This window comes from Scomber scombrus, chromosome 9 (assembly GCF_963691925.1).
Source record: "Scomber scombrus chromosome 9, fScoSco1.1, whole genome shotgun sequence".
Classification (NCBI taxonomy): domain Eukaryota; kingdom Metazoa; phylum Chordata; class Actinopteri; order Scombriformes; family Scombridae; genus Scomber; species Scomber scombrus.
In genome coordinates this window covers 32265640-32292696 of record NC_084978.1, presented here as the reverse complement: position 1 = coordinate 32292696, position 27057 = coordinate 32265640, and the positions used below count along the sequence as shown (strand labels likewise).

At 40.6% G+C, this 27057-nt stretch overlaps 2 protein-coding genes across 2 annotated transcripts; one reads left to right on the top strand and one right to left on the bottom strand.

The window, feature by feature from the left end:
* The first annotated feature begins 1501 nt into the window (after nucleotides 1–1501).
* Nucleotides 1502–9526, top strand: tmem129 (transmembrane protein 129, E3 ubiquitin protein ligase). Its single transcript, XM_062425163.1, has 8 exons — nucleotides 1502–1765; nucleotides 3109–3167; nucleotides 5043–5300; nucleotides 6677–6837; nucleotides 8000–8159; nucleotides 8268–8340; nucleotides 8433–8618; nucleotides 9517–9526. Exons 1-7 carry the CDS (start codon nucleotides 1561–1563, stop codon nucleotides 8615–8617), a joined length of 1101 nt encoding a protein of 366 aa, XP_062281147.1. The 5' UTR covers nucleotides 1502–1560; the 3' UTR covers nucleotide 8618; nucleotides 9517–9526.
* An 837-nt stretch (nucleotides 9527–10363) lies between these two features.
* On the bottom strand, nucleotides 10364–27018 carry atoh8 (atonal bHLH transcription factor 8). Its single transcript, XM_062425780.1, has 4 exons — nucleotides 25079–27018; nucleotides 23905–24060; nucleotides 22573–22764; nucleotides 10364–11426 (listed from the first exon to the last, which is right to left on the bottom strand). Exons 1-4 carry the CDS (start codon nucleotides 25712–25714, stop codon nucleotides 11400–11402), a joined length of 1011 nt encoding a protein of 336 aa, XP_062281764.1. The 5' UTR covers nucleotides 25715–27018; the 3' UTR covers nucleotides 10364–11399.
* Nucleotides 27019–27057: the final 39 nt, after the last annotated feature.

Sequence of the window (27057 nt, the reverse complement as noted above, 5' to 3'; positions counted from 1 at the left end):
ACTTTTTTTAAAAATGTGGCTCTACGTTCCCACAGCTCTATATTCCCACAGCCCGATGTTCCCACATTTTAACTTTTTTTTCAAAATTAGGCCCTATGTTCCCACAGGGTTAGGGTTATATTTTACAACTGCATCCATTACATTCGCCCCCCAACATTTTCCCCACACTTTTCGGCCCAAGTGGGAAACAAACCCCAGTCTCCAGCATGATAGTCGGGCATCAGCAGATTAGATAGAACTTCAACATTTACATTTTTTAAATTTGTGACTTTTGAAAATTCGGCTCCATAAGTCCCTGGTTATGCCAATGCTCAAAGCCCATGTGCCGTGCCGTATCAGATGGATTGGTCAGCCCAATGAGGAGAAAAGCCTGGTCTACCTGATCTTGCGAGTGCAAAAAGACGGCCAAATCAGGACAGCGTTGTGCCCGCCCCAGTGCTTAATTTGTAAATTATTGCTCATGAGGAACTTAGGACACCCTACATGTCTGTGGGAACATAGGGCTGTGGGAACATAGGGCTGCGGGAACATAGAGCTGTGGAAACATAGAGCTGTGGGAACATAGAGCTGTGGGAACATAGACACGCTCCCCAATTTTTGGCCCGAGTAAAATAGTCTGAAATAATCTCCTTCAACATAGTTGTTAAGAGGGATCTAAAATGTAGCTATATATTATCAAAAACATATCCATCCTGACAGGACCAATGGATTTGTGTTATGAAAGAAGTTATATACAGTAAATGCAGTAGACTACCTGATTATCATGATGATTATTATCTTCACTCTTTAACCAGGGCGAACATTAAATATTGCTGACAATGACAGGTACATGGAGTTAATTGAGGAGAGCAGTATCAAAATCATTACAGTGATCTTGATTGTACAGCACCTAATGAACGTGCAAAACAAATCCTCACAATAGGTTAAATAACGCAAAAACAAAAGTTGAAAACGTATAAGTAGTACAATGTAAAACTGTCAATGGGAGAGAGCAGATATAATTGCCTCGGGAGACATTGTTAGTTCAGTGCAATGAATAAGGAAGTTGGAACACATACAGAAAAATACAAAAATATTTTATTTAGATAAGTGTTGATTTGCAGAGTTTCGTGGATAAAACTCACATCTTGTTATTTTTCATGTCTTAGACAAAATTGAAGCGTAGCAATGCAACTCTGCCTCGCTGAATGGATTTGTGGCAGGGGCCAATCTCTCACTCACCACATACTGCAGCTCAGCAGATACCAACAATTCAAACCAACATCACCTATACCCATACAACTAATGAGCTCCACCCTCAGGCACCTGCCATTCACCCTGCCTCACAGTGTGTGTGTGTTATGTTACTGTTACGTTTGGTATGATGCTTTGTATTTATATACTTGGTAAATCAATGATCATTGACAGGATGTTCAATCCTTGACCGACAGTAGGCGGCAGCACGCGCCTTTACGTCTGGCTCGCGGTTGGAAACGCGTAGAAGAAGAAACTAATGCGGAAGTAGAGCAACGTAAACATTGATCATGTAATGATAGGAGTCGATCTTTAACCTAGGTAAACATGGAGAGCCCAGAGTTAACTTTTACTTTAGCCTACATAGTGTTCTCACTCTGCTTCGTGTTTACACCGAATGAGTTCCGTTCAGCCGGTTTAACCGTTCAGAATGTGTTCTCTTCATGGCTGGGCAGCGAGGACCTGGGCTTCATCCAGTACCACGTCAAGAGGAGCAGCATCACCCTGCTCATCCACTCTGCACTGCCTCTAGGTACACACACACTAACACAGTAACACACACACATAGACACACATACATACTCACCTACACGCACACACATAGACACACATACATACACACACCTACACGCACACACATAAACACATACACACACACACACACACACACACACACACACACACACACACACACACAGGGTCAGGGATATTACGTGTGCTGCTCTCCAGACACACTGCTGTATATAAGTACAGTGCTACTTTTGACTCTGAGTAATAGAATCATGTTTAGCCGCTGTCACTGTCTGTTATCTCTTCTTCATCAATCCCAACACATAGCTGCTAAACTGCTGGAAAGTAAGTTAGCTAAGTTAGTGCACACAGTTTATCAACACTTATTATATGGATAGTCTAACATGAAGTCCCAGATTGTAATGAGGTAATGGACCCAGTAGGTTTTATATATCTGAGAACATCTGGTGGTCTGGAAAGGATCCTGTATGTGTAAATAGTGATCTGTCAGATGGCCAGTACACCAGGAGCCTGCAAGAGATTTGACACCTAGAACAGATGGACACTTGAACTTTTCATACATACGTTTCTTTTTTTTTGGAATGTGCAGAGGACATTTAAATGAGCACCCAGCAGGGATCTAAACACCCCAAATAAAAGCTAATAAAAGCTCTCAGTAGCTGAATCCAGAGAACACCAACATCTGTGAATGTTCTTGTATTTTACAGTATATATATTGTTGCTTCATGGTTGTGTATGGGGAAGGTTGGTGTAGGTAGGGTGTGTGGTTAACATGGGGCTGTAGTGGATGTGATCTGCCTGATGTTGCTATGCTTCATCCAATCCACTCCAACTTTATTTGTTAAGCACTTTAAAACAACCACAGTGGACCAAAGTGCTGTACAGAAGAAAAGACATAGCTCACATGAGGCATAGAATTGCATGTGAAAACAAATAAAATAAAATAAAATACAATTAATTAAAAGACATAAAACATAAGTAAAAACAACAGCCATACAACATAAACAACCAAATTAAATAAAATCAATGTCTCACAAGGTGTCAAAGGCCAAGGAGAAGAGATTTAAAAACAGACAGAGAAGAGGCCTGTTTAATATGCAGAGGCTGATCATTCCATCATTTTGGAGCCGCAACAGCAAAGGCACGTTCCCCACTGAGCTTCTGATTAGTTTTAGGCACACTCAGGAGCAGCTGATCATCTGACCTGAGAGAGCAGGTGGGTGTATAAGGGTGTAAACGCTCAGAGAGGTAGGGCGGTGCAAGACCATTCAGGGATTTAAAAGCAAATCAAATAATGATGAAATGAATATTAACTTCTCTTCATGCTGCTGTTCATCTCTCTAGGTTACTATATGGGAATGTGTTTTGCTGCTCCAGAAAAACAACTGGGATACATTCACCAGGTCAGTGTCTCTGTCTGTCTACAGATTTATGAACACACTTAGTTGTCTCTATAAATACTGGACACTTGAATGACACTCCATTATGCTTACTGTTTGATCCAGAATTCAGAGTAGGTAGTAAAATTGAAGGATGTGATTGATGAGATTCATTGTGTGTGCACACATCTCATTCATTAAGGTGCAACATACCAGATTCAGGAACAAAAAGGTTGAGAGCATCCATGTGTATCTCACTTTATAGAGCAGGGGCTGACCCTGTGATAATCCACATACTGGATTAACTCTTCCAGAACTTTATTGTATGGATGGAAATCAAAACCTGTGAGACAAGAGAGCACAAAAAAGTCAGAGGAAGTTAAGTTAGTGAAATGCATTCTTAAACATAGACAGAGTGTCTAGAAGATGGTTACACAGGAGGCCTGCATTCTCAGAGCACAGTGTTCTAGTGGGTTAGATACTATGATGGAGCCTGACCATTAAGAGCTTTAAAAGTGAGGAGAAGGATTTTAAACTATATTCTATCAATCAATCAATCAATCAATCTTTATTTGTATAGCGCCAAATCACAACAAAGTCATCTCAAGGCACTTTACACATAGAGCAGGTTCTAAACCGTACTCTTCAGGTTTTAATTTTAAAGAGACCCAACATTCCCACATGAGCAGCACTTAGCGACAATGGCAAGAAAAAACTCCCTTTTAACAGGAAGAAACCTCAGGCAGAACCAGGCTCAAAGTGGGCGGTCATCTGCCTCGACCGGTTGGAGTAGAGAGGAGAGAGAGCAAGAATAGGAGAGAGAGAGAAGCACATAGAAAATAAACATTGAAGCTAGAAGGTCCGGGACTGGAATCTGTCATCCGGACGTCTACAGGCCCAGATTACCTGTGAGACGAGAAAGCACAGACAACTCCGGGTAAGAAGTTTAGCTTATTGAATGCATTAATAGTACATGATGTTATTGGATATAGATGGATGGATAGAGAGAGAGAGGAGAGAGGAAGAGAGAGGAGCTCAGTGCATCATGGAGGTAGGAGTCCCCCCGCAGTCTAAGCCTATAGCAGCATAAACTAGGAGCTGGCTAACTATAAGCTTTATCAAAAAGGAACATTTTAAGCCTACTCTTAAAAGTAGAGAGGGTGTCTGCCCTCCGGACCGAATCTGGGAGATGGTTCCACAGGAGAGGAGCCTGATAACTGAAGGCTCTGCCTCCCATTCTACTTTTAGAGATACTAGGTACCACAAGTAGGCCTGCATGCTGGGAGCACAGTGTTCTGGTAGGTACATAAGGTACTATAAGCTCTTTAAGATATGATGGAGCCTGACCATTAAGAGCTTTAAAAGTGAGGAGAAGGATTTTAAATTCTATTCTAGATTTTACAGGAAGTCAATGCAGTGAAGCTAAAATAGGAGTAATGTGATCTCTCTTTCTAGTTTTTGTCAGAACGCGTGCAGCTGCATTCTGGACCAGTTGGAGAGTCTTTAACATTGTGTGTTGTGTAACATATGTAGAGAGTGTTTATGTTTGGTGAACAGGTGGTTTGATCGTGCGTGCGTGTAGAATATGTTCTGAGCATGCAGAGAGCAGAGGACATTGAAGTAGCACAACCATAAATCATCAAATAGAAAATGAATATGTGCTGGTCAGTGGTGATATTGTGTCGGGCTGCCACAAATACATCAATGTATTGATTCATATATATATATATATGTTTCATCGATTTATAACGCTACACTGATATTTCTTCAATGTGAAATGAACTGCATATGTGTGTCTCCTCCTCTCAGATATTCTCCTTGTCTGCAGAAGTTACCAAACGCTGGATAAGATCTACATGGTTTCTGTGTATTTACATGTTGTCATGTTGTGTTCACCAGGTGAGTGATGGCTGGAGAGTGTTTCTCCTCCTCTCTCTCTGCCTTCAGTTGGTCAGCTGGACACTCATCATCTACTGGTCCCGGTATCACTGGCACAACCATCCAATCAGCCGGGCCCTGCAGGCCCACGTTCAGCCTCCTTACTCCAGCTGGGGCTCTGTGGCAACCAGCATCAACACTGAGTTCAGACGCATTGATAAATTTGCCACAGGGGCACCTGGAGCCAGAGTGATCATCACTGACAGCTGGGTGTTAAAGGTGTGTTCCAACTTACTACCTACTATACCAGTGCACTTTATAAACAAGCAAGAAAAAAGAGTTTTTCCATATGTCCATAATGAAAAGGTAAGTAACAGTGTGTCATTAAGCACTCATTTCATGTCAACTATCAATATTGACAAAAGAATTTCAGGCTCTCATGTGAGCTGCTCTGTTAAGATACACCTGGCCTGTAAAGGAGGCACGAGGAAGACACTTGGCTCATGTGTCTGGTAGACATGCAGCTAAATCCAGTGGACATGAGGGGTAACATGAAAATAGAGATACAAGCTCTAAGTACTGTATTTAAAAATCTCATCTGTGGAGCTGCAACTCAGGTTTTCTATATATCTAGAGTCAGTGTGGTGTATGTTGCGTATTACACAGTGTCCACACAGTCTGCAGCAGCACCTCCAGTCCACAATCTGTGTGGCCACACAGGATGCGTTCAGGCAGTGTTAAGTGTAGGTCACCTGCATTTTGGCAGCACTCAGAGCCAACATACAGTCATTGTAGTGTTATCAGGTTCCTCTCCTGTGGAACCATCTCCCAGATTCGGTCCGGAGGGCAGACACCCTCTCTACTTTTAAGAGTAGGCTTCAAACTTTCCTTTTTGATAAAGCTTATAGTTAGCCAGCTCCTAGTTTATGCTGCTATAGGCTTAGACTGCCGGGGGACTCCTACCTCCATGATGCACTGAGCTCCTCTCTCCTCCTCTCTCTCTCTCTATCCATCCATCTATATCCAATAACATTCATGTACTATTAATACATTCAATAAGCTAAACTTCTTCCCTGGAGTTGTCTGTGCTTTCTCGTCTCACAGGTAATCTGGGCCTGTAGACGTCCTGATCTCAATGTTGATTTTCAATGTGCTTCTCTCTCTCTCCTATTCTTCCTCTCTCTCCTCTCTACCCCAACCAGTCGAGGAAGATGTTCTCCCACTTTGAGCCTGGTTCTGCCTGAGGTTTCTTCCTGTTAAAAGGGAGTTTTTTCTTGCCATTGTCGCTAAGTGCTGCTCATGTGTGAATGTTGGGTCTCTTTAAAATTAAACCTGAAGAGTTCGGTTTAGAACCTGCTCTATGTGTAAAGTGCCTTGAGATGACTTTGTTGTGATTTGGTGCTATACAAATAAAGATTGATTGATTGTATTTGGGAATTGTCTAAATTTACCATATCTCAATGTCCTTTAATGAGGTCAATCAGAGACTGACACTGAACCACACATCATTTACCAAATATTTGTGACTATTTCATCTTCATCAGGGTTGTGTCTGAAGATGCGTCCAGTTTGCTATTTTCATTAGATATTGCAAATGGGCACAAAAAAGTCACCTAATTACATTCATCCCTGTGCCCCACCCCCTTTGTCTCCAGGTGACCACTTATCATGTCCACATGGCTTTACAGAATGACTGTCATGTGACAGTGACAGATTCCAGACAGCACGAGTTGACTCCAGACTCAGCCTCCCCAATACAGCTCCTGACCCTGAGAGTGGAGAGCATCAACCCTGCAGTCAGACCATTTGATATCAGGTACCTGTGTGTGTGTGTGTGTGTGTGTGTGTGTGTGTGTGTGTGTGTGTGTGTGTGTGTGTGTGTGTGTGTGTGTGTGTGTGTGTGTGTGTGTGTGTGTGTGTGTGTGTGTGTGTGTGTGTGTGTGTGTGTGTGTGTGTGTGTGTGTGATAGGTTACCTTCAAGGACAAATTTCCGACTTAAGACTAGTTGACAGGGAATGACTTGACTCGACAAAAGTCATGTCCTCCACTGGGAAAAAGTTAACTTTTGGGTTTTAGTGTTAGGGAAGTAGTGGTTAGGTAAGTCTCTGGGAAATTAATGTCAGTATATGTAATGTCCCTGTGTGTGTGTAAGTGACATACAGTGTGTGTGTGTGTGTGTGAGTGTATGTTTAGGAACTCAAGACCAAAAACATCCACTGTCAGGACAACACTGCATACAGACCCTTTCCAAAAAATTAGAATATCATGGAAAAGTTGTTTAATTTCCATAAATCCATTCAAAAAGTTAAACTTTCATAGATTATAGATTCAGGGCCCACAATTTAAACGATTTCAAGTATTTATTTATTTATTTTTACATAATTTGGTCTTCCAGCTCATAAAACCCACGTAAACAGGAATTCAAAAAATTAGAATACTGTGAAGAAATCAGCCCAAATTTTGCAGGGCATGAATGTTTTAAACCGAGTGTCACACACTAATCATCTACTAAGCTCAAAACACCTGCACAGGTTTCCCCAGGTGTCATTAAATTGTCTCAGTTTGGTTCAATATGGGGAAGACTGCAGACATTAAGGGATTCCCAACCAAGTATTGAAGATTGACATATCGTTTTGAAAGTACCATATTTTGATTGATTTGATGTGATCCTAATTTCTTTCTTTTTTTTTCTGCAAAAACTGAGAAGTAAATAGTGATTTCTTCACAGTATTCTAATTTTTTGAATTCCTGTTTTCGTGGGTTTTATGAGCTGGAAGCCCAAATTATGTAAAAATAAACAAATAAATACTTGAAATCGTTTAAATTGTGGGCCCTGAATCTATAATCTATGAAAGTTTAACTTTTTGAATGGAATTATGGAAATTAAACAACTTTTCCATGATATTCTAATTTTTCGGAAAGGGTCTGTATGTGATGTCCATACCTTTTTAAAAAAAAAGTGTCTTCCTTGTTTCCAGGCTGATCTCTACAGATTATGCAGAGCTAAGGGAGAAGCTTCACGCTCCCATCAGAACCTCTGCCAACGTAGTGATCCACCAAACTATAAGTGATCTATTTCTGGACACATTCAGAGCTCAGGTGGACCTCAATCCACCGTATACACTCCCTGAGGGACAGGTACACTACTGTTTGTGTGTTTATGCAGCTGCTGTTCTGAAAGCTCATAAAATTCTGTCTGATCACAATCAATGTGTTCAGTGAATCAGCACATCTCTCCATACACAGGAGGTGGAGCCTTGTATCGGCTGTATGCAGGTTCCAGCAGGCACCAAGCTGGTCAGACTCTGTCATGCAGAAGGTAAGAGTGTGTGTGTGTGTGTGCGTGTGCGTGTGCGTATGCATGCGTTAATGTGACACTGCCTCTGATTCTATGACTGTGGTGTGTTGTAGGAGCTGATAATGTGTTGGAGTGTCAGCAGTGTTTCTGCAGACCCATGTGGTGTCTGTCCTGTCTGGGTCGATGGTTCGCTAGCCGCCAGGACCAGCAAAGACCTGAGACCTGGTTGTCCAGCAGAGTCCCCTGTCCCACCTGCAGAGCCAAATTCTGCATACTAGACATCTGTGTGGTCCACTGACTACACTCAGATCAAATGGACCTTTTCCTCGAAATAATGTGGAGGTGTGCTTTTAACATTTAGTAACAAACCTCTGGAAGATCAGTGGACAGGACTTGGGACTGAAATGAAGCACCTGCTTATTCTGTGCTCTCAGTAAAGAGTGATACTAAAGATTCTCTCCAGACATGTCTTAAGATTTATATAAAATAGTCTACTTTGAATAATTTTGTCTTTTTTTTCTGAAAAAAAGTTAGTCTGGTGGACAGAAGACGTCTCCTACTTCACTGAAAAGTTAACAATGTCACAGATCATGCTGTTAGACTCACCACTTACATCATTCTGCTCAGTGAAGCTCAAACATTCAACAGTAGGAACAAAAAGAAAATCATATTTTTGAGTGGAGAGAGACTTTAAGAACAATGATTAACATTGAGTTTAATGTGCTGTAAAGCAGCAGGATCATTTATTGGAGATGATGTGCTTGCATGTCAGTTTTTAATGGTGGAAACAAACAGCAGAGTTTCTACATGTAGAGTTTAAATTTATGACTGCACCAAAATCACAGTGGATCATTTCTAAAATATTTTTTTATTTGAACAAATTTTAAATGTTATATTTAACATCAGGATTATCAACTAAGATGACAATATAACAATAAAAACTACTAAATGAATGAGCATGTTGAACAGCAGTTTGAGTGTTGCCAGGAAATACATACTTAAATATGTTGTTGACGAGGCAAGTTTGAAAATACAAAACTGGAGCACAGTAATGTGATTTGTGTAGCTGTAAGGATAGTCGAATGGATTCAGCAGACTTTGATCTGTAAAGTGTTACATATTCAGTCATTTCTCTTTTTAGTCTCTGTCAGTTTGTGCCTGTATTTATGTCAGTTATTGTCCATCCCTGACATACAGAACACTCACATTTACATCTGAGATAACTATTGATTTAATTTAATCTGCTGGTGTATGGTGAAAGAAATAAATGACAATTTAAATATAAATCGTATTTATCCACTCCCTCATCTCCTGTCCTTTGCTCTGGTCCTCATCTCTTCACTTGACCTGAGTTTTCTTTCAGAGGTTTATGTGATGGCCCTGTCCACTGCTATCAGCTTCACACCTGAAACAAAAAGAGGAATGAGTCCATGTACCTGTACCTGCTTTGGTTCACCTTCCAGCATCAGTAGAGACATCATCATTGATACTGGGGTCTAAGGCCTCAGCTCTGTCCTTAGAACAGTCCTGTTTCAAATCTGAGAAAAAGGTGATTGGGTTTATCAGCTGTCCTGTTCATACAGCGTAATGAGCTGTCTCCTATTAGAGTTCATGTTAATGTTTTATACAGTCCCAGTACCTTTTATTCTCTATTGCTTTCCCCAGAAGATAGTTATTGTTGTGCTGTGGCCACACCCACATGCTTCTTACAGATTATTGATGGGGGATTTAGGATCTACATTGTCCACACAAGAGTTAATGTCTTACACTATTATAAATGTTCTGACTGCTTTCATTTGATTCACAGTATGTGAATGAACTGAAGTGTGGCAGGTTTTAATGTAGATGGGTGGAGACATTTAAGGTATAGGTTTTTAAAAAGCAGAAGGTGAAGACCTCTGTGATGAAATTGGGGTATGGAGACACCTTGTGGTCAAATACAGGACAGTCTGCTGCTAACTGATTGTTGAGTTTTATCTGACGATCTAAAACTTTCAAATGTATTTACTGATCTGAGTGATGCAGAGAGGTTCAGAGGTTTTGAGATGTGAATCATTGAAAACTTGCCAGCTTGATACAGTGAGGAAAAATCAATGTAATTTAATTTGAGTGGATGAAGAAATCTCAAAAGCAGATAAATACAATCCGCAATTAATTTGGTAAAGTGACCATTTGAAAACACATAAAGTGATACATACATCTCACTTTTAGTGTGAAACATATTGAAACAGAAACATTTGTGAAAGTATTTTTATTCATATTTGTCTGTTAGGATTTATGTACACTTATCATCAAACTATGTCAATTATTACATGAAAGCAAAAGATTGATGTATGCATTTTATTATCTGTTCTTCATTTGACTATATACTGTGTTATTTTTCCTGTTGCTGTGAGGCACCTTTAGGATTGAATGGTTCACAGTTAATTTTGAATTAGCATCAGGAACAAAAACACTTCACAAAGTAATACACAACACTAAAACAAAATGTTATCATTAACACCAAAACATTCAGTGAGGCCATAGAGAAGACTGTACAAAGTGTAGCTTTATGTAAACATTGTCAATTCTTATTTATTAACTGTAAAATAATATTCAGGAACAGAATGTTTAAGTAAGTCCAAATGTCAGTGAACTCATTCTGTACACTAAAGCTCTATTTCCAAAAATATGTTAGAAATTAATTTTGCACTCGGTTTGAATAATACAATGTCTACAATTAGTTACCATCATCATCGTTATCATTATCATCATCATCATCATCATCATCATCACCACTAGCCTCCGGACCATCCAAGCATGTGATACAGGCAAAGTAAAAACAACATACTAAATATAAGTGAAAGAACATCATTGGCCATGTCAGCCTGTTTGTCTGTATTGCTTTTGGCTGTTAACATAATGTGGCTCTCTCTCCATACCATTTGTTACTGTAGTGAAGATTATTGTTTTTTCATGGAAACACATCTTGGGCTTTTACCCCTTTTCAACCAAATACCACAGATGAGTTGAGCCTGACGATGGCTGTGCAGCTTATAGTCTGCATGAGGCCACAGCAAGAAGAGAAGATTCTGAAAGCATCACACATCCTCTGGCATCCTTCCAACCTGTCAACACAACGAAAGCACTTTTAAAAAAACAGACCACACTCAAACAACATTTTTGTTATTTGAATCAATGAAAAGAAGGAAAATAGACCCCCTAGAACTAAGAACAGAGAAAAGTATAACGTCCTTTCATTCAAACGGTCCTATTAAATCCCAACAAATAAATATACAACTCTACACAAGCACCAGCAGAGCCAGCTGCCACTCATACAGCCTGCTGGAACCCAGGGACTCTGGTTGTTGGCTCAATTTGAATAATTATCTGCCCAATAGCATCACGTGAGGGGGCAGACTTGGTGCAATGCCATATTAAATGTGGCCAAAGTGTCAAATAATGAGGTAAACCAATATAGAAGTAAACAATGTGAGCAAAAAGCAACAGCCTCAGACTGTTTTGAACCCTCGGTTCCAAAAGTTATTTTCTCTTTTCAGCAGGGATTTCTTTATGTGATCATCTGTTTACTGCTCAGCAAACATTATGACATTTTCATTCCATTGTTTTATTGGTAGTCACGCTGAGCCTTGACTCCAGTCAAGCTTACACACGGTGTAAGGTGTGCTGGTTGTCTGCAGCTCTTTAAACATCTCACTGTGACTGTTTCTGCTTGAACTGTTACTTCCTGCAGTATTTCTTTTATTGATTTATTTATAGGGCATAGGGACTTCTCACTGATGTGCTGAACAAAGAGCTCCAAATATCTCAGTGTGTTGTTGTAAATACTTTGTTTGTAGTTCCACTGATTTGGTTAAGGAACACATTTCATTTCCTGTACATTTGCCTCCCATTATTAAGTCATTTAAAAGCTTTTAATTTGAAGCAGTAAAGCAGGAAATGTAGGGTTTGCATCAGCAGTAATTTAACATAACTGATATGCGCTGCCCCTGGGCAGCTTCTGGAAAGCTGACATATCACAACAGTGTGAGCTCATCAGGAAAGGGGCCTTAAAGATACAGGAGCTTAGACTGCCTATAAGAGACTGAGGCTGAACTCAGGGGCTGCATAAAGAGCCAGTTTAAGATATAGAAGGAGTTTTTCAAAACTGAATCACGCAAAGCTACTGCAATGGAGTCCAAAATTAAAAATATAGAACTGGAAAAAGGCATAATAGTTCCCATTTAAGGTGTTCCCAAATCAGAAGCCATGGTTTGATGGAAAAATACGGTTTGTGCTCAGGAAAAAGAATGCTGCCTTTATATCAGGTGACCTGTTGCCCTACAGGATTGCTCAGAGGGAACTAAAGAAAGTGTTATGACCTCAACAAAATAGAAGACACAGTACAGTTACAGATCATTTATGAAATCCAATCAAACTACTTATTATTTACAATATGGTGTTTGGATGTCAGTATAATCATTAGTGTATGTGTATGAGTGGAAGATGTGTGGAGTGTTGTACACTGCATAAAAGCAAAGGCCAAGAGCAAGATAACTGAATAATCAGCAGCAACAGAGGAGAGAGAGAGAGAGAGAGAGAGAGAGAAAGAGAGAGAGAGAGAGAGAGAGAGAGGAGAGAGAGAGAGAGAGAGAGAGAGAGAGAGAGAGAGAGAGAGAGAGAGAGAGAGAGAGAGAGAGAGAGAGAGAGAGAGAGAGAGAGAGAGAGAGAGAGAGAGAGAGAGAGAGAGAGAGAGAGAGAGAGAGAGAGAGAGAGGCTGCTGCAGCTGCAACCCACACTGTGACAACCTGGCAACCCTGTGGGACTTCAGTTGCCCTAATGAATACCAGAGACAGAACAAACTGGTAAATCACACGGCCAAACAAAGATGACACCGGGGTCATCACAACCTCCACTCATCCCTTAACACAAAACATTCAGCCACTAGATGTCACACTATAGCACCAACATCTCAGACCAAAACAAATGTGTGTTGTTGATATGATAAAGTTGGGGGGGGGGGGGGGGGGGGGGGGGGGGGCAGTCCTTGAACCGGCAGCTCATGAAACTGATCAAACTGATGAGATATGGATTAAGATTATTTTCTGCGTATATACGTGTACTGTTTAGCTGCAATTTGAGAAAGTTTGTGACCCAGCTGCCAGCTTGGACATGAAATGGACGTGGAGGACACATGCACATGCTCTAGCATGCACACGTGACTGGACCGGAAACAAAAACAAAGAACAGAGAAGTTGTGATAAAAACACACACAAAGGGATTGTGACTTCATTCACTGCTCAGGTCGCCATTACTCCACTATATATTTACATAGGCAAATAGGTGTTTCATATTATCCAATGAGGCTGATGTCATTTATTGCACCTTGAAGAAAACAGGTGAGGAAAGAGCAATCCAAAAAGCAGGATGAAATGGCAAACTAAATCAAAACCCAGGCAAATTACAAACAAAAGCATTTACAAAAAAAACCCAAACTATCCTATGTTTAAGCCACTGGGACCGACTACCCATCCCTGCTGGAGCAAGAGTCTGGTAAACAACTGGAGGACCTGAGGCTTTGACAGCTGGTGACAGGCACAGATCCTGGCCAACAACTTTAGTGATCATTTCTTATCCTACTTATCTTATCCGTAGACGTCATAACAACAAAACTCGGTTCACGAGCAAGCTGGCATGTATGGCATGTCCAACATATTTGGATACATTTCTTTATCCAAAAATGTCCACAGTTATTATGTGTAGCTTATAATACCACATCATGGAGGTTACTTGGCACAACAGTCTAAAAGCTCACTTCCCACTTTCTCACCAGCAAATCCTCTTGGACAAAGTACCCATGTGCAACATCTTACTATTTCAACCAGCAAAGCCTGATCCCACAAATCAGACAGATGAATCAGCTCATTGGCTCTTCACCCACTCCTCCCTCGAAACAGATGAGGAAGATCAGCCAGGGAAACCACATGTTCATCAAGCACCATACCATTACATCATCCAGAAACAGGTGGGTCTGGATCATACAGTACATGTGACAGTGCGCATCACAGCACAGGCTGGAAAAACACCTGGATCACTCTAACCACTCTCATCCAGCTCTCCAGATGCTAACAGCTTGGAAATATCCACAGACTGCAGCTCATGGGCCCACATAGCATTACCAGCCAGGTCGTTGCCTAAAATTATAACCACATCATCAAGTAGCAATGTGGGGACACCATGACAAGAACAATGCCCTGTACCAGCTCACAATCCAGCACAATATAATGGTGTGGCACAGGACTCGACCCCAACCGGTCAAGGCACATGGCCGCCTACTTTGAGCCTGGTTCTGTCTGAGGTTTCTTCCTGTTAAAAGGGAGTTTTTTCTTTGCCAAGTGCTGCTCATGTGGGAATGTTGGGTCTTTTTAATTTGAATTAAAGAGTACGGTCTAGACCTGCTCTATGTGTAAAGTACCTTGAGATGACTTTTGTTGTGATTTGGCACTATACAAATAAAGATTGATTGATTGATTGATTAATTGACTTAGGTCCAGCTCCATACCCTTCATCAGTACAAAATTCCCAGTGTCTGTCCTGGGTGAAAAAGGCAGCACCGACTCCATAAAAAATGAGTGTTTAGCACCTGTATTATGCAACAGCTTAATCAGTACATGCTCCTCACTCCCAACCAAGGACACAACAGCTTCACAGACGAACACCTCAAAACCAGAACCGTATAATCCAAAATCATCCTCAGCAGAAATAGCTGAGTAAGGCTAAGTACTCTGTGTTCAGTTTTTGTTTTTAAAAAATCTGCAACACATTTAAAATAGAGAAAAAAGTGTCAGGGTCTTGCTCAACTCGGTACCAAACACAACAAAAGAAGCAATCTTCTGTACTAGACCTAACCCTGCCGAAAGCCTGCCCTCTGATTAACCTTAACTTGGACTGTTCTACCTCAGATTTCATTGTTTAAGTGCTCTGTCAGATTTTCCTCCATCTGAACTTGCTTTTCCAGCTTCTCCAACTCAACCTGCTTCTCCTTGTCCTTTTCCAATGGCCACATTTTCTTCAACTCAAGCTTCTTTTTCAACTCAATTTGCATCTCAAATTTCACCAATTCAAGCTGCTTGTCCTGTCTTCTTATAAGCCCAATTTCTATTGTTCTCTTCTCTTGTTCAAACTGCATAGCAAACCACTCTTTGATGCTCAAAAGTCAAACCACCTGCTTGCACAACTGCTAACACACACCAGCGAAGGCTCTGATGCAACCAACACGACTCATACTATTTTAATACACCATGTGCAAACAAATACACCAAAACCTCAATGCTGATCTCCTCCTTACATTTTCTTTCTGCCATAACGCCATCAGTCAGCTGTCTGCAGTAGCTGCTCCTTTTTACAGTCATTTACAAATGCCAGACACACACTTTGGCTTTGTGCAGGTATTGATGCACTGAAAACCAGTAGACTTGTAAGCAGGCAAACCCATAAAATCACACAGATGTGCACCTGAGACAGCTGTCCGATAACAGGTGACACTAACTGTGTCACCACAGCACCACTACAAAAACAGACAAACGGACTCAACAAAAAAATGCCACACCAGCCTAACAAGGAATCTCCGTCTGAAAGTATATCAAAATAGTTATACTTACTTTCTGAAGAGCACACAACAAACTGACACTGGGTCATAACCAAACACTTCTTGCAGAAAAACACATGGTGTATCTCTCAAAACCCAGAAACCAGAGCAAAACCAAACCTAAACCAAAGCAAAGCCAAAGACCTAAGCCCAAAACATGCAGCCCAAAAGCCAGCACAAAGCTGGACCAAATCACCTCATCAGCTGCCCAATCACACCATCAGTCCAACTGCAACTTCAGGCACAAAAACTTTTTCACTAACTAACACTTACATTTGACATGAACCAGTTCAATCAACAAACACCTGTAAAGACAGATCAGACAAGTACATCACAGGCCAAACAAAGACAACACCAGGGGTCATCACAAGTGGCAACAGAGTGGCCAAGGACAGCACATCGAGAGAACTAAAAACAAAAACCTTTGCAGCATGTGGAAAGGGAACAATGATGACAGACTATTAAAACAGTATCTACACTGCACTACCTGATACCCTGAACCAGTTTGCACAGATTTCCAAAACAGCAATGCTTGAGCTCACATCCAAGGAGGAGCAGGCACTCATCCAACTGCACCACCAGGTGAGATCTACTCAAGAGGAAAATAGACTTCAACATAGCAGTAGGACCAGACTTGGTTTCAAACTCCTGCTCCAACAGGCTGTTGTCCACCACCATTGTCCCTATGCCTAAAAAACCAGCAGTGCCTGAATGATTACAACCCAGTTGCCTTAACCCACTTTCAGCATCCAAACAATTATGTTAGGATGCTAGTCATTGATTTCAGCTCCCTTTCCAATATCATAATCACTCACAAACTGGTAGACAAACTCAGCAACCTGGGCTAGGTTACCAATTTCTGCTCATGGACTATGGGAGCACAAATCATCAGAACAGGCAATCACACTGCCTCTACCTTCTGTCTGAACACAGGTGCACCACAGGGCGTCCAGCCCTCTTCACCCATGATTGCTTCCCCATTCCCTCTTCTAACACAACAGTGAAGTTCAGTGATGACACCACTATAGTTGGGCTCATATCTGACAATGAGGAGAGTGATCCAACATCTGTTTGAGTGGTGCATGGACAGCAACCTGATCCTGAACACCACAAAAACCAAGGAGGTCATTGTGGAATACAGGAGATCCAGGAAGACCAGCTGTAAAATCCTATGGTGAATAACTGGAGACATTTGTAATAACATTAGTGAATGCATTTATATGTACACTAGTCAAAGATTATGATTGAATTTACTGAGTGTGAAGACACACTCCGCTTTTACACCACAACAAGCCCTGCCTATAAATCTGTTTTTGTGGATCTGGCTGCAGTAAATCATTTTCAACCAGCCATCAAACAGGGAAAAAGAAGTGCAGTTTCACAGAGTGTTGCACTGGTGAGGTTCTCCGACAGCCAGACCGGCTTTCATTACACATGACCATCATGTACGACTGCGGCTCTGTATACTGTAGCATCCATATCATTAATTCATCACATGGGCCTGTAAACCATCATTAGCAGTGACAGCTCAGAAATGTAATCAATGACTTGTTTAATATCCAATTTATAGTGTGTCACAGTTAAGAGTGAAATGAAAAGTATAAATATATATATCTATATATATATATATATATATATATATATATATATATTTTTTTTTTGTGTATGTGCTGCACATGTGTGTGTGAGTGTGTGTGTAAGTGTGTGTGTACTCTGTATTTCTAAGTGCTTGTATATATGTGTGGATATTTCAGTTATAATGATGATATTAATAACAACAGCAGCAAAGAATTAAAATAAATAAATAAATAAAATAATAAAATAAATAATAATAATAATAATAGAATAAATAGGAGAGAAAAAAGGTTGCAAGGTTCTGTGGAATTGAGATCAGGCATTTGTAGAGGTGGATTTTTGAATAAATGTGGACTAAGTTTTGTTGAAACGGGGTATGCTGTGATTAATTGATGCAGACATTTTTTCTATTGTGATTTGATCTGTTAACAGATTCTTCCAGTGTGTGATGTTCAGTTGATTTCTTGTTTTCTAGTTTAGGAGGATTGTTTTCTTGGCGACAGCTAGGGCTGTGAACAGTGTAGTTTTAATGTGATTATGATTATTGATGAAAAGTATATTAACAGCAAAATAAAATGTTAACTCCATTGTAAATGGAAGGAATGATCAGATTGATCGTACAAAAGTAATTAATCAATATTAAGTTCATAAATGCACCTTTGGTAGTTTATAGATCACTGTGTGGACCTCATGAAATCATACAATCAGTGCAGCTACTTATCAAAAAACACAAACAGCTTTTTACTAAAAGATTCCATTTCTCAGCTTACATTTCATCACCTCATCACATCACCTTCAGATCACTTTAATAAAACGTGTACAGCTGCTCTGAAGTCAGTGTGAGTTCTCGTTGCACACTCGGTCTATGATGTTTGCATGGGTTTTGTGTGTGCACCAGGTTTTAAGAAACCTGAAAGCTACCTGGAGTACTCTGATAGAAACCAGGTTACTGAAGCATGAAAACACCTTCTTCAGCTTTCTGATCACTGTCAGTGAGGTGTGTATATGGTAACTTTCCAGTATCACAAATGATGATGATGAATGATGTCATGTCAGCATGTAGATGGTCTACACGCTGAAATGAAAGGGTGCTGGTGATAAGGAGGACAAACTGTATTGTTGCTGTCTTGATTACATTAGGTTAGATTAGATGGAGAAGCTAAATCTAGCAGAATGGTAACTACAGCAGACTCCAGGCAGCCAGAAACCAAAACCATGTTGGAATCATGCACACAGGGAAATGAATAACCCAGTTTCTCATGTTCCAGGTAAACATCTGAATATGATCAAAACCAGCTTTAAAAAGTCAATACCAGGATGCTTATGGACATGTAAACATACTTATCATCTTACACTTTCCAACATCCACACAGCATGCAATCAGTCTGTTTAGTCTTATTGAACAGGGGAGGGATGAATCATTATTCCATCACTCAACTATTTGGTTGTTGTTTACTGTGGTGTGATCAGCAGATGGAGTGAGACTTATGCCTCTTGTTATACATAGACTAAATAATGTACCCACAGTCATTTTGGATACATGATTTTCAGGCTTGTGCACAAAAATGGGCTGCCTGGTAAGATGTTAATGATGAAATGATTTCAAATGGTTTTTGATGGTGCATCCACCCTTGTAAGCAGCCATTCTGTACATCACTGAATTTTGATACATTTGATGCTTAAACTGCAAGAAAGCTTAAGCCGCATTAATAGTTTTTGGCGCCTGGGGGCAGTAAGACAAGACAACAGTGACCTTATTAAGTAAATGTGTCAAACATGTGTGCAGAATACACAGAGTAACATTATCATCCAACTGGAGTGGTGTTTTTGTGCCTCTGATGAATGTAAGTCCAACAGTAACTTTTCTATTAGCTCCAGTAAATTCAGAGAAGAAGTATTTGATCCTTAGCTGTTAAATCCATTATGTTCACCAGCTAGTGTCTAACTTTGGGTCTGTGGTTTGGTGCTGAGCAGTGTACAGTTTATCACTGCTGCTGGAAATGAAGTTGATGAGCTTTGAGAATGTAGAGAGCAGAACTGCAGAGTTAGCGATAATTCTCGCTATGAGCCACATATACAGTCATTTGATTCAGTATTAATATAACTATTTATTAAAGCAGATTTAAATGCATATGATAATACTTCAGTGCTTGTATTTAAGTAACATTTTAATTGCAGGACTATTCCTTGTAGTATCAGTATTTATCCACTGTGGTATTGGTGTTTTTATTTACTTTGATTTAAGCTACATAAAGTGATAGAACTGCAGATTCAAACTTCAGTATTGTTATAATTGGTACATTATTGAGACAAAAAACGTTTCCACCCGTTGAGTTCAGAGATTTTTCACGTAAGTGTGTGACACAGTCAGGCTGTGATATTTGTCCTGCTGTTTGTATGACCTCATGTCTATGGTGGTGCAGTATCATAACAAAGCAAAAAAATTATTTTTTCCTGCTGACTGTGCGCACAGACTCCACAGCTCTGAGAAGTTTAAAAAAAAAAGGCATTTCATTCTTCTTCCAGACCCCACCCCCACCCTACACACACGCACACACGCACGCACACACACGCGCACGCACACACACACACACACACACACACACACACACACACACACACACACACGCACACACGCACACGCACACGCACACACACACGAGTCTCTCTCCCTGTCTTTCCACCAGCTGCTGCTGTCTGACAGACTGATGATGACTGTTTTTTCCCCTCCTTGTTTCAAAGTATGTTGGAGCAGATGGCCTGGAGAGGCAGAGTGGGGGAATGTGTTGGAGAGGCTGCTGGGGAATGTGCCAAGCGTGTGTGTGTGTGTGTGTGAGTGCACATGTGTGTGTATGAGTGTGTGTGTTTGTGGTTTCAGTTCGCGTGTCTTCTCACTGCCCTCTGCCCTTCATGGCGCCAGCTCCACTTCCCCTCCACTCTAAACATCTGGTGTCTGGGACTTTGAGAGAACACACACACACACACACACACACACACACACACACACACACACACACACACACACACACACACACACACACACACACACACACACACACACACACACACACACACACACAAATGCTGGCATGCACACAGAGAGACAGCCAGCAAGCAGGGAATAAGCCCTCAGCTAGTTTCCATCTAAAAGAGCAACAAGAGTGTATTAGTGTGAAGCTGGATGTGAGAGCTGTACACTGTGACTGTGCCTCATAAATAATAACCTTTTCATCCAAGCTTACTCACATTGACATATATATATTTTATAACCACATGGATGTTGGCCCTTCAGAGGGCCCTTTGGGTCATAGTCCTATTTTATTATAACATTCAACCCAGTATGTCTTGTGAAAAATATGAAATATGCTGTATTTTTGCTATTAATTCTGAACATTTGAAATGACATGAATTCCTTTTTACAATTGTTAGTGTTTACTTTACTTTGTATGTGTATGTGCGTGTTATGTGGGGTTGTGGGATGGAAATAGGAGAAAATGTATGATGCATAATGTTTCTTTTTTGTACTTTTCTCAATAAACAGTTGATAAAAAAAGAATAACTTATTTTGATATAGTTCTTGTGACAGTGAACAATTGTAAAAACACACACACACACACACACACACACACACACACACACACACACACACACACACACACACACACACACACACACACACACACACACACACACACGGAGCAGCAGCCTCTGCCTGTGTCACTCACCACTTCCTCCTGAAAAAGCAGGAAAAAAGGAAGATGAAAGGTTGAGTGCTGATGTCATGTAGCAGTTTTACCAGGACCACTTTCATCAAAACCTACTACATAGGGTGAGTTAGAGTGACCAATTGACTCAAATAGCTTACAATAAACAATTATTACAACACCAACACAGAGTGTTAAATCAGGGATGAACCCTTTGCTGTAAATCATTGCCTCACAGAGTGGATGTGTTGGACTGGTAAGGTGATCCACTGAAAAAACACCTCAATTCATGTTTTTTCATGCATGCACACTTCAAGTAGAGTACAGAACAAGGACTGCAGATTAGATTCAGTTCAGTCTGTTTACTACAGTACAGTCATTCAGAGCCAGTGATTTATCACACATCAGTCAGTTTTTAGGCCCATAGTGCAGAGACAGTTCATGCACATCAGAGACTTCCCCTGGCCAAGTCACTTACTTGAATGGGGATAAAATCATTTTAATATATGGGTTTTTTTTACTTTCCAAATGTCATAGGACCAAATTGATCAAATTATGATATAACGAGTCATTTTGCAAGAGTTGTGACACTCAAAAAATGTATTGACTGTTTTACAGCTGCTCCTTTACTGCTATGCATTAATATGCTACATACTCACTCTTTTGCTATCAAAATGGGTGAACTGACAAGAAGTTTGCAAATGATCTTGATAAAAGTGAAGACAGTAATCACTTTGTGTGTCAACTACAGAGCAGGTTAGATGGTACTGGTGGTACTGATGGTTGTGCATACTGAATATTCTCTTTGATGGTACATATGTTACATTCAGTGTAAAATACAAATACCACACTCATCTGTGCAGAAACACTCCTGTCACACTCACCACTCTGCCTTTTTAACACTAATGTAATTCAGATTTACTGATTCATTCCAATCACTTTGTTCTTTTATGCTCTGGTAGATTCTGTCATTTTTTCATATTGCCTCAAAGGAAAGGAAATGATCATTTTTTCTATAACCTACAGAAGGCTTTTAGTGTGAAACATCTGTACAGGAAGTGCTAAGTCTCATAGAGAGTAGTTCAACAGCAAACAAAAGGACAACAAACTAGTGAGTGAGTAAAAAGCGTTATATAACAGCAGTACTGATGACTTTTACTTATCAAATCTGTTCTGTGACATAATACATTATAGTGAATTTAACAGCTTGAGTATGTATTAACAACTCATTAAAACAGGTCAGAAAACAGGGAGGTTTCTTGTTGAAATAGGATCAAATATAAATGATGATGTGAATGCTGAGACAGTCACCATGTGCAAATGTCTGTAACAAAGATGCAACCTCACCTTCCTCTTCTTGCTCCTGCCCTCGGCCTGCAGGGTCCTGGTGCACTGCTCCACACACTGAGAGAAGCTCAGAGTTCTGTGGTCTGGACTGTAGTCCAGCTCAGCCAACTGAGCCAGAGACAGGATGTAGTTGCAGGCTATGCGTAGTATAGCCAGCTTGGATAGCTTCTGTCCATAGGAATAGCATGGCACCTGGAGAGAGGAGGAAACAGAGGGAGAGGGGCAGAGGAAGATATTAACATGTTTGATTGGCTTAATGTCAGTTAACACTGATGGGACTCAGGGTGATGGAAGACTTTTAAAATTCATCAGTTTTGTAGTTGACTCATTAAAGCCTATAGCTGTGTTATAAAGTTTGGTTTAATTTTTGTTCTTGGGATTTATAAAAATAACAGTTCATTTCATATTTTCTATCTTGAAGATGCTAAAAGCAACAATAAATATATTTATATATATATATATTATTCAAAAACTAAAACGACATGAAAAGGTCAGACGGTTGAACAAGGGGATAGACCCTTTTACAGTCGTCAGTATGGTGAGTAGGGTTGGGTGATATGGAATAAATCATTATTACGATATGTCATTTTATACTGATATGTCATGACTTAGTAACTGAGCTTATAGATCAAATAAAGAGATGTTTATTTTATTTTTAGATGTTCTAATTAAATACCTGACAAATCAAAGTTCTTCAGTACACACTGATGCAATATCACTGTCAATACAATATTGTCATGAAACAGGATTGCTTAGTCTAGTATAATACATTCAGAGATATTACCTCACTATATAGAATATTTTAAAATCTCTGGCAACTGACATATTGTCATGATATATTTTGTCATTGCCTATCCACACTGCCCAGTTCCAGTGTGCTCTACAAACCATGCATGTAGTACATTTCTCACTCTATGAATCAAATGCTAACTAGCTTGGTTCACTAGCTTCTGTAACTTAGTTGCCTTTAGTTTCACAGCAGTAAAAACTGCAGTGTTATATTTTCAATCTGATCTGTGTACAGTGCTTGACAATGACAATGAGAAACTAAGCGTAGAAAATAAAATGTGCATCACTTGATTACAAACTGCAACATGGTGAGAGTAAAACTACATGTTTCTGTGAATAAATGTGTCAACTTGTTGAGGCCATAGTATAATGAAAGTGAAATAGACTTCCTGCAGTGTACACACAGCATCTGCATACCATCAACACATTTATTGTTATACAAAGCCCAAAACACTTTGAATGGTTCTCTACAATATGTATATGCACAGTGTGTATGTGTTTGAGATTGGCTTTACATTGTTAGGTGTTTACTGTCAGTCTGACCTGCTTCCTTAGGGCTTCGAACGCAGCACTGATGGTGTGAACACGGGTTCTCTCCCGGGCATTGGCTAGAAGCCTCCTCGTCTGCTGGATGGCTTTGACCTCAGGAAGACGCACAGGTTCTTCAGCACTCATCCCAACCCGCTTCCTGGGAGACTCCTGGCAGCAAAGTACAAGAGAGGAGAGATCACAGAACTGATCCAAAGTAAAGGACATGTATTTTTCTGTTTCACTGAACTACAGTAAAGATCACTGCTATAGACATGTCCCTCACAGTTCATCATTGTAATCAAACCCTGGTTCACTATAATCAACTATTGGTTAATGGGGACTGAGCTGCAGTAAATGATGTGTTTCAGGGTGAGAAACATTGACTCACATCTCTCACTGTTTGGAGCAGAAAATAAGAAGAGCACTGCAAGCACATCTGTTGAAACCATCTGTTTTAGAGCTTTTATTACACCTACTAAGACATTTTTCCTTGATACTGTTAAATGTCCCAGTGCACTCTCCCTTGTTTCAGGAATTTTCTATAGAGGCATGTCATGTGAAAAGAGACAGTATACTGTATATACAGACTACAATAGTATAAAAAAATACACATAATCTACAGTATATTTCTTGAAACTCAGTCAGCTCAGTCTTTGTTAGGAATGTGTAATCTCACTGGGTTGGCAGATCATTTTTATTCAGAGAAAGTAAGATTTTTGGCCTTGGTAGAAGGGGAAATGACTGGTTTAGCCAGGTTTTTTAATTCATGGAAACTAGGATAAAAGGAAGAATTGGACTGCTTGAGGCAGGAAAAGAGACGTTAGATAAATTAAAAACAAAGACTGTTCAATCAAAATGGCAGAGCGACTTCAGCCCTCTAGAAGCAGGATTTAAGAGATGAAAACAGATGTAGCAGTAAACATGGAAACAAAGTCTGTCGCTTTTTTGTTTTGTCCGACCAACAGTTCAAGATATTCAGATTACAATAATATGAAAACAGCACATCTTCACATTGGAGAAACTGTAACAATGTTTGGGATTTAATACATTGATTATAAATTAATTATTGATTATAGTTATTGCTGATTCATTTTCTATTGACTGACTTAATTAATTGCTCTAATTTGGATTGTTCTCCTAGGTAAGTCTCAGATCAGGTTTTTCTTCTTCCTGACATTCCACGTACCTTAGGTGAGTGGACCTGAAGCTCTATGTGTTCGTGGCACTGGGGAGTTTGGGAGCTTCTGGGGACAGATAGAGATGCTGCTTGGCCTGACAGAGAGGGCTCCAGAGAGAAGGTCTGGTGACTGTGGCTGCTGCTGCTTGATGTTGACAGGGGGAAAGTGGAGCGGGGGCCCAGTTTGAGTCTGTTGGACAGAGGCTGGGAGATTGCTGCAGGCCAGTGGGCAATCTCTACGTTAGAGAAGGGTGAGCCAGGTAACTTGCACAGTTTGGAAGTCATGGCAGACATGTTACTGCCAATCCTCATGTCTATGGCACCACTCTGAGATGGAGCCACTTTGCCTTCTGGTACTCCTGACAGAATCCCTGCAGTGTGGGCCTCCTGTGACATTAGCTTCCTCTGTTGTGGAGCCAACCTGCTGACATTACTCAGCTCTGTCTGGATGTCATCTATTGAGTCCATATCTGACATGTCTGTAGAGAAGGTGTTCATCCTGTCAGGCTCAGGGCTGCTGAAAAGCCTTTTAGGCTCACGTGATTTTCTCTTGAACTTCTTGTTAGTGTCTGGGACAGGGATCAGTACTGGCTCCTTGTTATTTGATGTATTCCAGGTATTATCCAGTGGATGAGGGTTCTTCATTTTCCAACAGTTAGTGTAACAAGCTAAGTGAAATCAATTCAAACAATAAACTTCAACTATACAAAACAGAAACAAGTATTGACAGCAAAGCAAAATGCTTCAATCCCTCAAAATGTCACTCATATGAACTTCCTCCTGTCATCTTTCTAAACTTCCTCCTGCTGGAAGCACTCGCTTCATTACTGTAAAAAGTAAAAGTGGACTTTTGTGTTTCACTTTTCACTTTCACTTTTCAGCCAAAGCTATGTGAAACTTTCCAATTTATAAAGTACACATACTAAGCAAGGATGAATATTGTTTAATTATACATAATACAAGACATCCTCCAAAAAAGACCCTACCTTCCTGATGAACCTTCAGCTGCAAACTGTGTAACACACAAGCTGTTCAGCTGCACTGACAGAAGCTGCACAGTCATATGTGTTGCTTTAACTTCACCAGCAGGTTTTCTGTGGCTCCATTCTGTCTGCACAGCAGCATCCTGAATAATCCACATTAAAACTGAAAGCTGTGTTACATCTATTCCGCACAAGTTGTCCCTGTGGATCACGACGTGCAGACAGCTTTTCCTCAGATGTAAAAGCTTCTTTCTGTGTGATCAGTTCAGGCCTGTGTCAGACTCAGCGTTACAGTCGGGCTGTCTGAGCCTGGCTCCAGTAAGTCTGCATAGCAGCACTGTGAATAACCCACACTGACACACACACTGAACACAGAGCGGCTGCAGTGGAGCTGCAGCTGCTGGACAAAATAGTGGGAATAGCACATGAACAGGACGACTACTCTGCACGAGCTAAATCACCACTCCAAATCTGACAGCTTTCCAAACAACAGGGGGACAGAGTCTTATTGGATTAGCTACAGAATGAAACAAAAAACGACTTGTCATGAGGAACAGTCACAAGTGTCAACATATTCCAAACAGACATCTGAGTAACAATTGGAAGTTTCCACACTCCACCAAACCTCTGTACACAGTGTCACAGCTGCAGGTCAGGGTTCAGGAGACAGTATTAAAGGTGGGACTGGACCTGGTCTTCTTCGAGGATGTTAATGGTCCTCACATGCAGTCCCGGGTCCTCGGTAAAGCTCTGGGTCCCCTCTTGAAGAAAGCCTCTTCTCGATGCACAGCAGGATATGTGCTAGTCAGTGTGTTGGTTCCACAGGTCATCTACACACTGACAACTTTCCCTTTATTAGTCTACTTGTTCTATCTTTTGAGTAGACTCATGTAGACCGGGTCCGGTCTTCCGTGTCTCGGATCTTGCCAGTCTGTAAGCAACTGGCGCGTGCAGCAGTCACGGAGAACCGTTGAAGACAGACACAGGGGGCTCGCGCTCCTCTGA

Coding starts and splice junctions, on each gene's coding strand:
- tmem129 (XM_062425163.1), top strand. CDS start 1,561: ATGGAGAGCCCAGAGTTAACTTTTACTTTAGCCTACATAGTGTTCTCA. Junction 3,168..5,042: donor AACTGGGATACATTCACCAG/GTCAGTGTCTCT, acceptor TGTGTTCACCAG/GTGAGTGATGGCTGGAGAGT. Junction 5,301..6,676: donor CTGACAGCTGGGTGTTAAAG/GTGTGTTCCAAC, acceptor CTTTGTCTCCAG/GTGACCACTTATCATGTCCA.
- atoh8 (XM_062425780.1), bottom strand. CDS start 25,714: ATGAAGAACCCTCATCCACTGGATAATACCTGGAATACATCAAATAAC. Junction 22,765..23,904: donor TCGAAGCCCTAAGGAAGCAG/GTCAGACTGACA, acceptor TCCTCTCTCCAG/GTGCCATGCTATTCCTATGG. Junction 11,427..22,572: donor GCAGGAGCAAGAAGAGGAAG/GTGAGGTTGCAT, acceptor TTGTGTTGACAG/GTTGGAAGGATGCCAGAGGA.